The sequence below is a fragment of the Python bivittatus genome, unplaced genomic scaffold, assembly GCF_059951505.1.
Source record: "Python bivittatus isolate LINGU-HERP-01145 unplaced genomic scaffold, Pbiv_v1 ctg000480_np1212, whole genome shotgun sequence".
Taxonomy (NCBI): Eukaryota; Metazoa; Chordata; class Lepidosauria; order Squamata; family Pythonidae; genus Python; species Python bivittatus.
The window spans coordinates 27,161,659-27,175,968 of NW_028277075.1; the positions used below are offsets into that span (position 1 = coordinate 27,161,659).

At 40.1% G+C, this 14,310-nt stretch overlaps 1 protein-coding gene across 1 annotated transcript in view; it reads right to left on the bottom strand.

Moving 5' to 3' along the window:
* DNAL1 (dynein axonemal light chain 1) overlaps nt 1-14,310 on the bottom strand; it is a 30,025-nt gene that overhangs the window by 6,777 nt on the left and 8,938 nt on the right. Inside the window, exons 4-8 of the mRNA XM_088145545.1 lie at nt 10,930-11,039; nt 9,936-9,991; nt 5,126-5,181; nt 3,801-3,927; nt 1,224-1,370 (exon numbers count right to left, since the gene is read on the bottom strand). Coding sequence (XP_088001671.1) covers nt 1,224-1,370; nt 3,801-3,927; nt 5,126-5,181; nt 9,936-9,991; nt 10,930-11,039 — 496 coding nt within the window. The remainder of the gene's footprint in view (nt 1-1,223; nt 1,371-3,800; nt 3,928-5,125; nt 5,182-9,935; nt 9,992-10,929; nt 11,040-14,310) is intronic.

Here is a 14,310-nt window from a genome sequence, read left to right on the forward strand (position 1 = left end):
CGTGGCCTTCATAACAACATTCCATCACGTCTGGAGGAAACCAGGCATCGCTCATTATCTGCCCAATACCATCCCAACAGTGAAGCATGGTAGTGGCAGCATCATGCTGTGGGGGTGTTTTTCAGCAACAGGACTGGGAGACTGGTCAGGGTTGAGGGAAAACTGAATGGAGCGAAGTACAGAGATATCCTCAATGAAAACCTGTTCCACAGCGCTCAGGACCTCAGACTGGGCTGAAGGTTCACCTTCCAGCATGACAATGATCCGAAACACACAGCCAAGACAACACAGGAATGGCTTAGGGACAACTCTGTAAATGTCCTAGAGTGGCCCAGCCAGAGCCCTGACTTGAACCCTACTGAACATCTCTGGAGAGACCTGAAAATGGCTGTCCACTGATGGTCCCCATCCAACCTGATTGAGCTTGAGAGGATTCGCAAAGAAGAATGGCAGAAAATCCCCCAATCCAGGTGAGCAAAGCTTGTCATGTCATACCGAAAAAAACTCAAGGCTGTAATTGCTGCCAAAGGTGCTTCAGCAAAGTACTGAGTAAAGGGTCTGAATATTTATGCCAATGTGATATTTCAGTTTTTCCTTTTTAATAAATTTACAGACATTTCTAAAATTCTGTTTTCACTTTGTCATTATGGGGTACTGAATGTAGATTAATGAGAGAAAAAATGAATTTGAACGATTGTAGTATCAGGCTGCAACATAACAAAATAGAAAAAAATGAAAGGGGTCTGAATACTTTCTGAATGCACTGTATATCAGCACATATTTTCAGATCAAGACTTAAGAATACAGGGGAGGAACCATTCCAAAGTCTAAGAGAAAACCAGAGTTTTAATATCAGTGTCTAATGGGAGGTAGTATTTATTTCCAACATGCTTAATTTATCTCCTCTCTCTTCTAGCACTGATGATATATGGTTCCAGCAGCCTTTTCAAATATTCTTTAATAGCAACCATCTATTAAATCTCAGTATTTTTATTTTAAAAAAAAAGATTTGATAGGAATAGAAATCTACAGATTTTGGTTTGTCTCTACTATAGGTCTTTGCTGATAATTTGGTTGAGACTAAAAGGTCCAGTAAAAATGTTTATCATAACCTGACTTTCAAAATGAACAATTGGAACTGGGCTAATCTTTCCCCAGCTTAACTTTTCATGAGAACTTTTGGCTCCATTATTAATGCTGTGCTATTCCTCCTCAGCTCTCACCATCAAGTTTCTTCAATTTGGGCACTCGCTTGGTTGCCTCCTCAACCCAGGCACTCTGTGAATCAGCAGAGTATTTCTCTTCCAGTGGATTGCCTACAAACACCAGATCCTCCAGTAACGGCAAGTCTGCCAACCTCACAAACTCTGCTGCATCCGCAAAGAGACATAATCAGAAAAAAAATTCTTTATTATGAAGGGAAAGAAAAACTTCCCAACTTCAAAATCAGAAGGCACGGGTGCCTGCAGGGAGCTTGGGTCATGACATCATAATTGAAATTACAGAACTTGTGTTATCTACATGATGACATCATGATGTGTGGTTTAACACTGACTTCTACCGGATGCCTATGCCAGAAGGGAAGGGAGATGCTAAGTGAAGAATTCACTTACTATGGGATATCTCACTATCTCCAGTATGAACTTTCCAGGGTTCTGGTTCTGGTTCTCAAACAGCTGTGCCATTCAACAGAATTAAGACATTACCTTTTTTTATATATATAAAAATGAGATATGTCTTCATCAATGAGGTAACTAAACTAACAGTGTTGTTCTACTTCAGTGAAGATTTCTGTGTGGCTCCTCATATACCACCTGTTAGCAGCTCCTTAAAGCAGCTGTGTTCTAATAATTACCAGGTGAAATTGCTGCATACATGGAGCTGACTTTGAAGAGTATGAAACTCACAACCTTCACTTAACAATTACCGAAGTTCACACCTGTACTTAATGTTACAATATATATATATTGAACATATGGTGCTACTGATATAATTTTATCTTTTTACTCTGAAGTTTACATTATAAGATAACTACAACACACAAATGAGCCAGTTTAGTGTAGTGGTTAAAGGCACCAAGGGAGAAACTGAGAGTTCCTGTCTTGGGCACAAAACCAGCTGGGTGACCTTGGGCCTGTCACTCTGTTTCACCCCTAGGAAGAAGGCAAGGGCAAACCACTCCCAGAAATGCTGCCAAGAAAATTGCTGGGACTTGCCAGGAGTCAAGACTGACTCAAAGGCACAAACAAAACAGAACCATAAAAATAGTGGGTAAATCCATTTTATGGATAGACTGGTTTCTCAAAATATTAGTCAGGACTAATGAAGCAGTTTTTAAAACTTCTGTAAAATTTAAAGCCATTTGATTTACCTCAGAGAATTTCAAGTTGTACTTGGACTACCTGGCACTGATACTATTGCTGCATCTGAAGTTTCACATTTGTTAGAGATCTTGGAGGAATCCACTGAGGCTTCTAAACTAACAATATATTTTTGTAAAAAGTTAAAGAAATTTTATGAAAATTATATTGACATTTTAACAAATATTTTAACAAATATGGAATAATGAATTGCTGTTTTTGAAAATCAGTAAAAGAGTGCTTTAAAAAATAAGTCTCTATTTTAGTACTGTATAATAAAATCAGTGGATACTGAGTACTTCAGAGAATGTTTAAAGCAGGTTGGCAACTGCTTCCCTGTTGGAGATGCAGTTCAGAAGCTAGAATGTTAATCCACCCTGTTCAGGTAGCTTTGTCCTATTATTTCCACATTTTCAACTAAAATCCACACAGTTAACATGATTTTAGACCAATTGTTATATGGTAAGTTCTTCTTGGCTACTTTCCCAGTATTTTGAATTAATTAAGATATCAAGAATTATGGAATTTTCACAAATGGGACAATGGCAAAAATTATTATGCAATATTGAAAATATAAATATACACTTGGTACGCATTGTTTATCACATTTTTTTTTCTTGGTGTACCTTTGAGTCAGTGTTAATTCATGGCAACTGCCTGGACTAATCCCTAGAGTTTTCTTGGCAAGATTTTGGAAGTGGCTTGCCCTTGCCTTCTTCCTAGGATTGGGAGTGTGTGACCAGCCCAAGGTTACCTGACTGGATTCATACTTAAGACGGGACTAGAACTCACAATCTCCCAGTTTCAAATCTGGTGCTTAACCACTATGCCAAACTGGGTCTCAAACTTCAAATTAGTCTTATTTTAATAAAGAAACAAGGTAAAAGATTTCTAATTTTTTGGGGGGGGGGGATCTGTGTTTATAACTAAGGTTTTTTTTCTTTCCTTCATTTTAATGTTGTATCATATTGTTAGCTTAGTGGTATGTACACAATTTTCTGTTAGTTTGATATACTGACATTAAAAAAAGCTTTAAAATCAGAACACAGATAGGTTACTAATGGAAACCAGAAAACAGGAATGCACATTGCCAGTTTGTAAATAAGCATATTATACTTTCTGAGCATGGAATACATAAGCTAATACAAATAGCTAGCTAGACGAGTATACAAATTCATCAATAGCAAAGCATGTATAAAATACAAATATACATGAATATTGAGCATAATAAAACAATTTCTATATACCTCCTCCTATAGTTAGGTCCAATATTGCTCTTAATTTTATTACATATTATCAGTGGATTATGACCTTTCAAAATAAAGTTATGGTGCAGCAGAGTAATTGTATACATATTCCAAGATAAACATCCTTGCCCAAGAACATCAATTATTGAGTATTATCAATATGTTTCAAAGTAGATATAACACACTGCCTTACCCCAGTCTTTCACCAGATTATTGGACATGTAGAGAATCTTCAACTTCTTCATCACATGGAGACCTTTCAATTTCTCAATCAAGTTGTATGAAATCCACAGTTCCTCTAACGTATCCCCAACTGCTTCCTGAAAGACAATAATGTTCAGGGGAAAAAATTGTATTACCATCAGAAGCTTTTAAGTTAAAAAAGCGTGTGTGTGTGTGTGTGTGTGTGTGTGTGTGTGTATATATATATATATATATGCAGTACACACACACACGTATGTATATGTGTGCGGGTGTGTGTATATATTCATTCTCTATATGACCTTTACTTCCCTGATACCATGTCCCAAGTTGAGACAAGCTTAAAATAGGAAAATGTTGCAGTTTAAAGAAAAATCAAATCCTCATTCTATATATCCCCCAAAAGAAAGTTGGGATGGGGGTCCTAAGAGGGATCCACAGATTTCAAAGCTTTCTGGATCACACCAGCCAGTCAGGAGTCACGTCAGGCAGCTTCACTGGGATTTTAGCCTGTTCTAGATTGGCTTATTTGAGGGTCCTGATCTGCTATACAAAATATTAAATTGACTCATTTGTTTCTTGCGGCAAATTACCTAATTTTTTGAGACAGAAGGTATTCTGAACTCAGCAGAGTGATAGATTGGATGAGACCAATGAATAATCCAGATAAATAATGGTGCTTCAGAGAAGTTGTACTTCCCTAGAAATCAGGTTCATAGTATAAGTGCTCTTGATTTCATTACTTTTGGTGCAGACATAACTGGCATTTATCATGCACCATTTAACAATTTAGAAGATATATTAACTGTGACCTTGCCGTGCATAGATTGTTGCTGCTGCTGCTGCTGCTGCTGCTTTCCGGCAACTCACAGTTGGATTACTGCAGTCCAAGGAATAAGTATGAAATTTCCCATAGTGCAGCAATATTAAATGGAACTAGCTGATATAAATGATTATGCAAGTTGTTTGTTATCTGCATTAGCTGCCAGTCCTAACTGGACCTTTAAGGTATGTTTTGAAGCCTTTCTTGTGCAATTCCACTAAATGAATTGAGCTGTATGGCTACTAGTGAGGTGTTTTCAGTGACTGTGACCAGTTGTGAAAAGCTATGCATAGAGGTCATATATCCTCTTGACATGAGGTAGAGATCTTGTAATTCTCCAAGAATCTGTGGTTCTTCAAGATTTTTTTTAACTTACACAGTATTATTGGTTTTATTCAATATTTCTCCCAACAAACTAATATCCACTATATGCACTGATAATGTTCTTACTTAGTGATATTATGAGAAGCAACTATCTTATTGTAATTACATACCAGCCCATTCAGATTTTTTATGTTGTTCCTTCCCAATGACAATATCCGCAAGTTTTCTGTAATAGAAACAAACTTATTTTTCTACACTATTAGTTATTAAATATAACCACCCAGAGCCTTTGGGAGTTGGGCAGTGTATATACAGTGGTACCTCGGGATACGAACTTAATGCGTTCCGTGACTCTGGGTGTATCCCGAGTTGGTCGTAACCCGACGCATAATTCCCCATAGGGTTCAATGTAAATCCGGTTAATCTGTTCCACCCTCCGAATTTGGTCGCACCCCGAAGCAAATTTTCCCATAAGGTTCAATGTAATTACCGTCAACCCGTTCTGGCGTTTTTTTTTAACTTACACAGTATTATTGGTTTTATTCAATATTTCTCCCAACAAACTAATATCCACTATATGCACTGATAATGTTCTTACATTATCTTGTTCCACGGACCACGCGTCAGGGGCGGGAGAAAGGCTGGGTGCGGCGCAGCAGGAGAACGGCCGGGTGTGGCGCGGCGGGAGAACGGCCAGGCGCGGTGCGGCGGGAGAACGGCCGGGCACGGCGGCGGGAGAATGGCCGGGCGCCGCACGGCACGGCGGGAAAACGTGTCAGGGGCGGAAAAATGGCCGCGGACCACGTGTCAGGGCGGAAAAATTACCGTACCCCGAGGCGGAGTTCGCACATTGAGGTAAATTTTTGCGGCCAGAGCTGGTCGTAACCTGAAAAGTTCGTTAGTAGAGGCATTCGTATCCCGAGGTACCACTGTATTCAATAAATACATAAATAAATAAATAATAAAAACCCAGCACACAATACCCAAGAATAATGCATATCAATCCAGTTGGTCAAAGAGTATGTGTGTGCCTTCAAGTCGGTGCTGACTTCTGGTGACTACTATCCCTGCATTTTTCTTGGCAAGGCTTTCCAGAAGTGGTTTGCTATTGCCTGCTTCCTAGGCTGAGAGACAGTGACTGGCCCAAGGTCCCCCAGCTGGCTTTGTGTCTAAGACAGGACTAGAACTCACGGTCTCCCAGTTTGTAGCCTGATGCCTTATCCACTAGACCAAACTGGGCAAAGGGAAAAGGATCTAATTAAAACAGAGAATGGAAATAGATATTCTGCACTGATGTTATTTAGAACTGCCTTGTGGTTGTTCTAACCACACTAGCAGGCTTTTGGTAACTGATTCAATCAAAGCAAGATTTCCAGTCTACTTTAACAACATTTATTAAAAGGGTAAGGGATAAGGTTACAGAAATTTCAGCAACTGTATTACTTTCGCTTCAGAGCCCAACTTATCTTATATTTCATTAAGGGAGTCTTTTTCACTTTCTTGTTAATGAGTTCACTGTGAACCAGGGAGCTGGCTTTTCTTTTTGCAAATAACTGAGGAATTAGCAGGTAGTTGATGTTTTCCAAAACATTTATTTATTTATTTATTTATTTATTTATTTATTTAGTGGACTTGTCCCCGCCCATCTCCCCACAATGGGGGACTTTGGGCAGTTTACATCAAATTAAAATCATAAATACATAATTAAAAGTTATAAAAAGAGAACCACACTTACAGAGATAGAAAAAAGATCAAAAAATCCAAGAGGCCAATAGAGGCCACACCAGGCTGCTAAGCGGCTAGCCAACCCCATTTCTGACATCCTCCCTCCCCGCCCCAGGCCAGATGGCAGAGCCAAGTCTTCAAATCCCTCTGAAAGGCCGGGAATGAGGGGGCCTGTCTCACCTCCGGGGGCAAGATGTTTCAAAGGGCGGGGGCTACAGCAGAGAAGGCCCGCCTTCTGGACCCCGCTAATCGGAGTTCTTTTACTGAGGGGGTCCGGAGCATGCCCTCTCTGTGAGATCGGATGGGACGGGTTGAAATCATGGGGGTGAGGTGGTCCCTCAGGTAGCCTGGCCCCATGCCATGTAGGGCTTTAAAGGTGATAACCAACACCTTGAATTGGACCCAGAAGCAAACCAGTACCCAATGCAGCTCATGGAGCAAAGGTGTTATATGGGTCCTTCTTCGGGCCCCAAAAATTGCTCGCATGGCTGCATTCTGGACCAGTTGAAGCTTACGGATACTCTTCAAGGCTAGCCCCATGTAGAGCGCATTGCAGTAGTCTATCTGGGAGATAACAAGGGCAAGAGTGACCGTTCAAAGGGCATCCCGATCCAGATTTCCTGAATCTTTCTCAGGCTCTGAGCAGATCATTCATTACACATAGAGAGCCATAAGCTCAAGTCATGTACAGTGGGGCAAAAAAGTATTTAGTCAGCCACCAATTGTGCAAGTTCTCCCACTTAAAAAGATGAGAGAGGCCTGTAATTTTCATCATAGGTATACCTCAACTATGAGAGACAAAATGGGAAAAAAAATCCAGAAAATCACATTGTCTGATTTTTAAAGAATTTATTTGCAAATCATGGTGGAAAATAAGTATTTGGTCAATATCAAAAGTTCATCTCAATACTTTGTTATATATCCTTTGTTGGCAATGACAGAGGTCAAACGTTTTCTGTAAGTCTTCACAAGGTTTTCACACACTGTTGCTGGTATTTTGGCCCATTCCTCCATGCAGATCTCCTCTAGAGCAGTGATGTTTTGGGGCTGTCACTGGGGAACACAGACTTTCAACTCCCTCCAAAGGTTTTCCATGGGGTTGAAATCTGGAGACTGGCTAGGCCACTCCAGGACCTTGAAATGCTTCTTATGAAGCCACTCCTTCGTTGCCCAGGCGGTGTGTTTGGGATCATTGTCATGCTGAAAGACCCAGCCACGTTTCATCTTCAATGCCCTTGCTGATGGAAGGAGGTGTTCACTCAAAATCTCACGATACATGGCCCCATTCATTCTTTCCTGTACACGGATCAGTCGTCCTGGTCCCTTTGCAGAAAAACAGCCCCAAAGCATGATGTTTCCACCCCCATGCTTCATGGTAGGTATGGTGTTCTTTGGATGCAACTCAGCATTCTCTCTCCTCCAAACACGAGGAGTTGAGTTTAGACCAAAACGTTCTACTTTGGTTTCATCTGACCATATGACATTCTCCCAATCCTCTTCTGGATCATCCAAATGCTCTCTAGCAAACTTCAGACGGGCCCGGACATGTACTGGCTTAAGCAGGGGGACACGTCTGGCACTGCAGGATTTGAGTCCCTGGCGGCATAGTGTGTTACTGATGGTAGCCTTTGTTACTTTGGTCCCAGCTCTCTGCAGGTCATTCACTAGGTCCCTCCGTGTGGTTCTGGGATTTTTGCTCACCGTTCTTGTGATCATTTTGACCCCACGGGGTGAGATCTTGCGTGGAGCCCCAGATCAAGGGAGATTATCAGTGGTCTTGTATGTCTTCCATTTTCTAATTATTGCTCCCACAGTTGATTTCTTCACACCAAGCTGCTTGCCTATTGCAGATTCAGTCTTCCCAGCCTGGTGCAGGTCTACAATTTTGTTTCTGGTGTCCTTCGACAGCTCTTTGGTCTTGGCCATAGTGGAGTTTGGAGTGTGACTGTTTGAGGTTGTGGACAGGTGTCTTTTATACTGATAACAAGGTCAAACAGGTGCCATTACTACAGGTAACGAGTGGAGGACAGAGGAGCCTCTTAAAGAAGTAGTTACAGGTCTGTGAGAGCCAGACATCTTGCTTGTTTGTAGGTGACCAAATACTTATTTTCCACCATGATTTGCAAATAAATTCTTTAAAAATCAGACAATGTGATTTTCTGGATTTTTTTCCCCATTTTGTCTCTCATAGTTGAGGTATACCTATGATGAAAATTACAGGCCTCTCTCATCTTTTTAAGTGGGAGAACTTGCACAATTGGTGGCTGACTAAATACTTTTTTGCCCCACTGTAATAAGCCAAAAATCACCAAGTTCCTTAGCTCTTCAGCATACCAAATTGTGCACCTGTTGATTCAGGACATGGCTAGAGACTACAGATGACAAGCTTCCCAAGAGATTAGAACAGTTGAGGGGGATATTTTTAAAAACAACCACATTTATTTTAAGTACAAAAAAGTTATACCAAATATCTTGAAAACAAATTATTCAAAGTCTTTTTCTCAGCAATGCCAGAAACATTCTATCTCAATCTATGTTTGCTGGCCAGATAGTAAGGGGTCTATAGAGATGAGAGGTTTTGAACTCAAAAGAGCAGGAAACAGGTAAAAATGAATCTGGAATATATATGTTTCAGATATTCACACATGTTCCCCTGTAGCATAGGATCATAACAGAAAAGCACTGCCATATGATAGTATGTGTATTTATGTGCATGAATCTGAAATGCAGAAAGTATGATTTGTAGAATGCAAAAGGTTATCATCCAATCAGTTGCCAGATAAAATCAATCAAAACTTCATAATATTATAGTGCTTATTTTGTTTTCAAATAAAGCTTGATTTTCAAATTAACTCTGTATTTGGCTACACAGCAAGACAAGTTAATAAGAATAGTTATTATCAACCTGAATCAATCTGCAGCAGGAGGAAGACCTCTGCAGTGAGAGTTATGGGAACAGTACATGTATTCATTTATCCAATTTATATCCCAACTTTCTATTCAACTGAATACTCAAGATAGCTAAAAACGTTATGGTCCCTGCTTACATACTACACTGAAAAGGAGACATCCCTATCTTTGTAGTATAAGATACACACAATAGCAATTGTTGTTTTCTACAATTATAATAAGGAACAAAGTTATAAAGTAATGTAAGCAAGTGTGACATACATAAACTCTGTACCTAAAATCATGGTTTACAGAGGTTTGAGAAAGGAGAAATAGTTAAAATACAGCATATTCATTATTACTTACTTAGCCCATTTAAGTTGGCAATTTTTTCAATGCAGTTTGTAGATAAAGACAGCTTTCTTGAAACAGAAAAAATGATTTTACATTAATAATTCTACAATGACTGAAGATTTGTAAACAACACTTTGTGACAACTATTATTTGAGGGAGATAGGAACTGAAGAGGAACAATGGAACTGCCTCTAGAGGCTAATGGCTCAATACAGAGTAGAAGGCAAGTAGCTCAAAACTTCTACATTTCAAAGCTTGAAACACAGCTTGGTTTTTAACTTATGATTACTTCAAACCATGTTTTGGCATTATATAAATTAAGCTGTATAAACATGATAATGTTGCTGAAAAGAGTAATGTTAAAAAAAATGTTTAGGGGAATGTTTGGGGGGCAATGATGGTCTCCATGTGCCAAAATATACCTGTGGGAATTTCTCCACTCTGCAAGGGGGAGGGAACCAGCAATTTCTGTAGGTAATCTCTCCTGTGCCTTACCAGTTCCCCCCTTCCACTTGCAGAATGGAGAGATTGGAAAAGAAGGGATTACAAGAGAGTAAGCAGGGCCACAATAGGGAATACTCTGGGCTGTTTGCATAGCATGTTTGCAGCTGCCATTTCATGTGCTTTTTATTGTGTGCCTGCTTACTCTCTTGTAATCCCTTCCTCTCCAATGAATGTCAATGCAAACATTAATTACCTTCTTGTTAATTATCCAGTGTTGGGGTAAACATTCCAAAGGACAGGGGAATGGTTAAGAGGCAAGCAAAAGCTGAAGGTGTGAAACTGATTAGGGTTGTCAGTGTCAAGACAGCTATCGGGGGCTGAGTGGGGAAAAGGAAAGCATAGTCCCAGTCATGTGATTTCCCTTAGTGACTGCTTCGCTTAGTGACTGCTTCACTTAGCGATGGAGTTGCCAGTCCCAATTGTGGTCACTAAACAAAGACTACCTGTACTGTTGAAAGCACAAATAACCCAAGATACATTTCTTTTAATATTCAGCACCTACTCGCAGTTAACAAGAGTAGAAAGAGATGCATCCATCTTTTCTATAGGGGGAATCTGAGCGTAGAGTTTCACTTCCTTGGCCTCCGATGGCTTCTGACCATTTTTTTCTTCCTGAAGAAAAAAAGAATGACAGAAAACAGCTTCCTCAAAATTTAGAGAATATTCAATCTAATCCATTCACAGAAAAAGGAACGAACCCCTTTTAAACAGACTTGCTATCACACTTCTCAATCTGAGCACTGAGTGTAGTTGTTAGGGTTTTTTTTTTCCCAGCCTGGAATGCACTTTGGTATGGAATGGTAACTGTGGGGTAGCTCAGGTCAGCGATACATGATATAATCCAATAGTCCATTTTTAAGAATGTCAAATCTGCAATAAAAATTTGAAGAGATTCTAGTCACCAATAATTCTAGATTCTAGTCCCCCATCTCTGGGGGAGATGGGTGGCATACAGATTAAACAAACAAACAAATAAATAAATTTAGAATTTAAAAAAAAGAAAAACAATTCAGTCTGAATTTAACATTATGACTAACACCGAGATCATGTACAAATATATCTAGCACTTTTAAAGAAACAGCTGCAATATTTATTATGTCTGCAAGCAAAAAGTTGTATTCATAGCAGTTTGCCTGGTAAATATTAAATGGCATTGTTAAACAAATCCTTTCAAAGTGTGAAAAAAATTGTGATAATTTTAATCTGCCAGGATTCCTGCATTTTCCTCATGTAGATACTTGTAAGTGAATTTTTCTCTTGATGAAACAAATGATTTTCTCACAAAATAGATACAAAGGATAATTATATGAGAAAACTGTGAATTGTTTCATGCTTGCAAAAAACTGTTTCATTTCCAAAACACACACCATGTTCTAAGAAATTGTTTCAGGACTAAAACAAAACAGAATTTTGGTACTGTTTCAAGTATTCCATATTTTTCCAATAGCCTGATTGGTGAGTTGATTTTTAGTTTCTCATTTAATTTTCCCTGCTGTAGGGGCCAAAACTGGCAAGACAGGAAACAGGTGCTTGGTACAAACCAAACCAAATGATGAAAAAAGTGACAAAAGATGCATCATGACATTACAATGCAAAGCCCATCTTTTTATACTTGCGTTGCTATGTTGGACAGAGGTCAAGTGTTTTGTGTCATGATGACACAAAACATGTCTTGTCATTCCCCACACCCTCATGGCCATATCTGAATAAAACTATTATATCCACTTAGCTGTTTCCAAAGGCCAACAAGAAACTGGCTGAGTATCTGTTAATTCAAATAAGCGGGAGCATTTTTAAATGCTCTAGAACATGAATAAAGGCTCAGTCTCCTCCACAGTACAGTAGGTAATCAATTACACTGGTACCTCTAGTTACGAACTTAATCCGTTCCGTGACTCTGGTTGCAACTCGAGTTGGTTGCAAGTCGAGGTAAAGTTTCCCATAAGGTTCAATGTAAATATGGTTAATCCGTTCCACCCTCCGAATTTGGTCGCACCACGAGGCAAATTTCCCCATAAGGTTCAATGTAAATACGGCTAATCCGCCCTCCGAATTTGGTCGCACCCCGAGGTAAATTTCCCCCACAAGGTTCAATGTAAATACGGCTAAACAGTTCTGAAACATATGCATTTTATTTTTAAACCTCAAAAACATGAAAAAAAGTACAGTACAGCACAGTATGAAGAGGGAGAATGGTGTGGGGAGGCAGTTATTGTTTGGAGGGAGAGTCCCCCTCCAAAGGGACATCGGGGAGATCTCCTTCAGGGGTTTCCTCTCTTCTTTGCCTCTTAGCTGCAGGCTCAGTTCTGGGGAAAAACCTGTCTAAAGTCAGTTGCCAACCTGCTCTGCATTTTCTTTGGAGCCAAGCTGACAAGCACACCAAAAACCTTCCAAACGTCACAAAACACACCACAAGCCTCACCGAACGTCTCCTTGCTACCACGATCTCGCCCACAGGAAGCTGCGACTGCGTGGCAGCAGGGAAAATGGCCACGGATCCGGTTCATAACTTGAGGCGGAGTTCGCAAGTAGAGGTAAATTTTTGGGGCCGGAGCTGGTCGTATCTTGAAAAATTCGTAAGGAGGGGCATTCGTAACTAGAGGTACCACTGTATTCAGGCTTCATTCTTGTTTGAATAAAGATTCAAGTTCAGCCAAGCTGCATGTGAGAGTCTTCTACCATCTCAAGGCAAATGCTGAATAAGGGGTTAAGCATTTGAAAACCTGTGATTTAATACTGTTGAGAAGGCAATAGTTTATCAGGCAAACCGCTATGCGTACAATTTTTTGCCTGAAGACATAATAATAAATATTACAGCTGCTTCTTTAAAAGTTGAGAAGCTTCACGTCTGCTATCATTGGCTTAGGTGGGGGGGGGGTTAATCTGGGGAGAGTGCAATGCTGGAAACAAAGCATGGGCAGCCATCTAAGCAGCACACGGCTGAGCCAGGAGCCATTCTGGATTTAACTGCCGTTAGTGAAAGGCTTAAGAGAGGAGGAGCAGGACTTGTAACCAGAAGGGACTCAATACTGCTCCTACTTCTACTGCAGTTGGTGAGCACATACTGTCTGTCTCTGAGGCAACCTCTATGCAACACTATCCAATTTTAGTTCAAATGTGCTGCTTTTGAGTTTTTGCTTCAGTTTTAAAGCAACATAAGGGGAGAAAGAGATTTTCTCACCCCCTTTTCAGTTCAACCCCTTTAAAGTTTTGAAAGATACTTTTCTCTCCCTGCCACAAAAGAAAATTTCACTATACTTGTTTGATGGAATTAATTCTTCTAATCAGAAATTACCTGCATAGAGATAGTGATACCACTGCTATGCTGCTTCTTAGATACAATCACAAACTTTAAAGCCTTTTCTCTTTTTTAAACAGAGGCTTGCCTTAAGACTTCCCCTCTACTTGCCTCAATTTCATCCATCCAATCTCCCCTATAAAAACAGCTATGGGAAAAGTAGAAGAGCTTTACGAGGGAGGAGATAGTCAAAGGGAGGGCCAAATCAAGCTCTACTACTCAAGGGACAGGGAAGATGACATCAGTAAGGAAATTTGATATTAACAATATGACAGCTCCTCCTGGGTCACTGTATGCTATTAGCTATCATCAAGGTGAGGCTGAATTCACAGCTCAATGCTGGGGATGAGGCTCTTCCCTCACACAAGCAGAAGTAAGTGTGGACCAAATTTTCACCCACTTAATCCACTTTCACTGGGGATTGAGGGTAAAGAGGAAGAACAGCTGGTTGTGGAGGTGACCTAAAGGAACCAGTGGAGCACCCACCACCAGCAAAGTGAGCTACTGGGTCCAAGGGCAGGGTAGTATGGCAGCATTTCAAACCTGAGCTTGAAGACCTATGTTATGTTGCCCACACCATTGCAA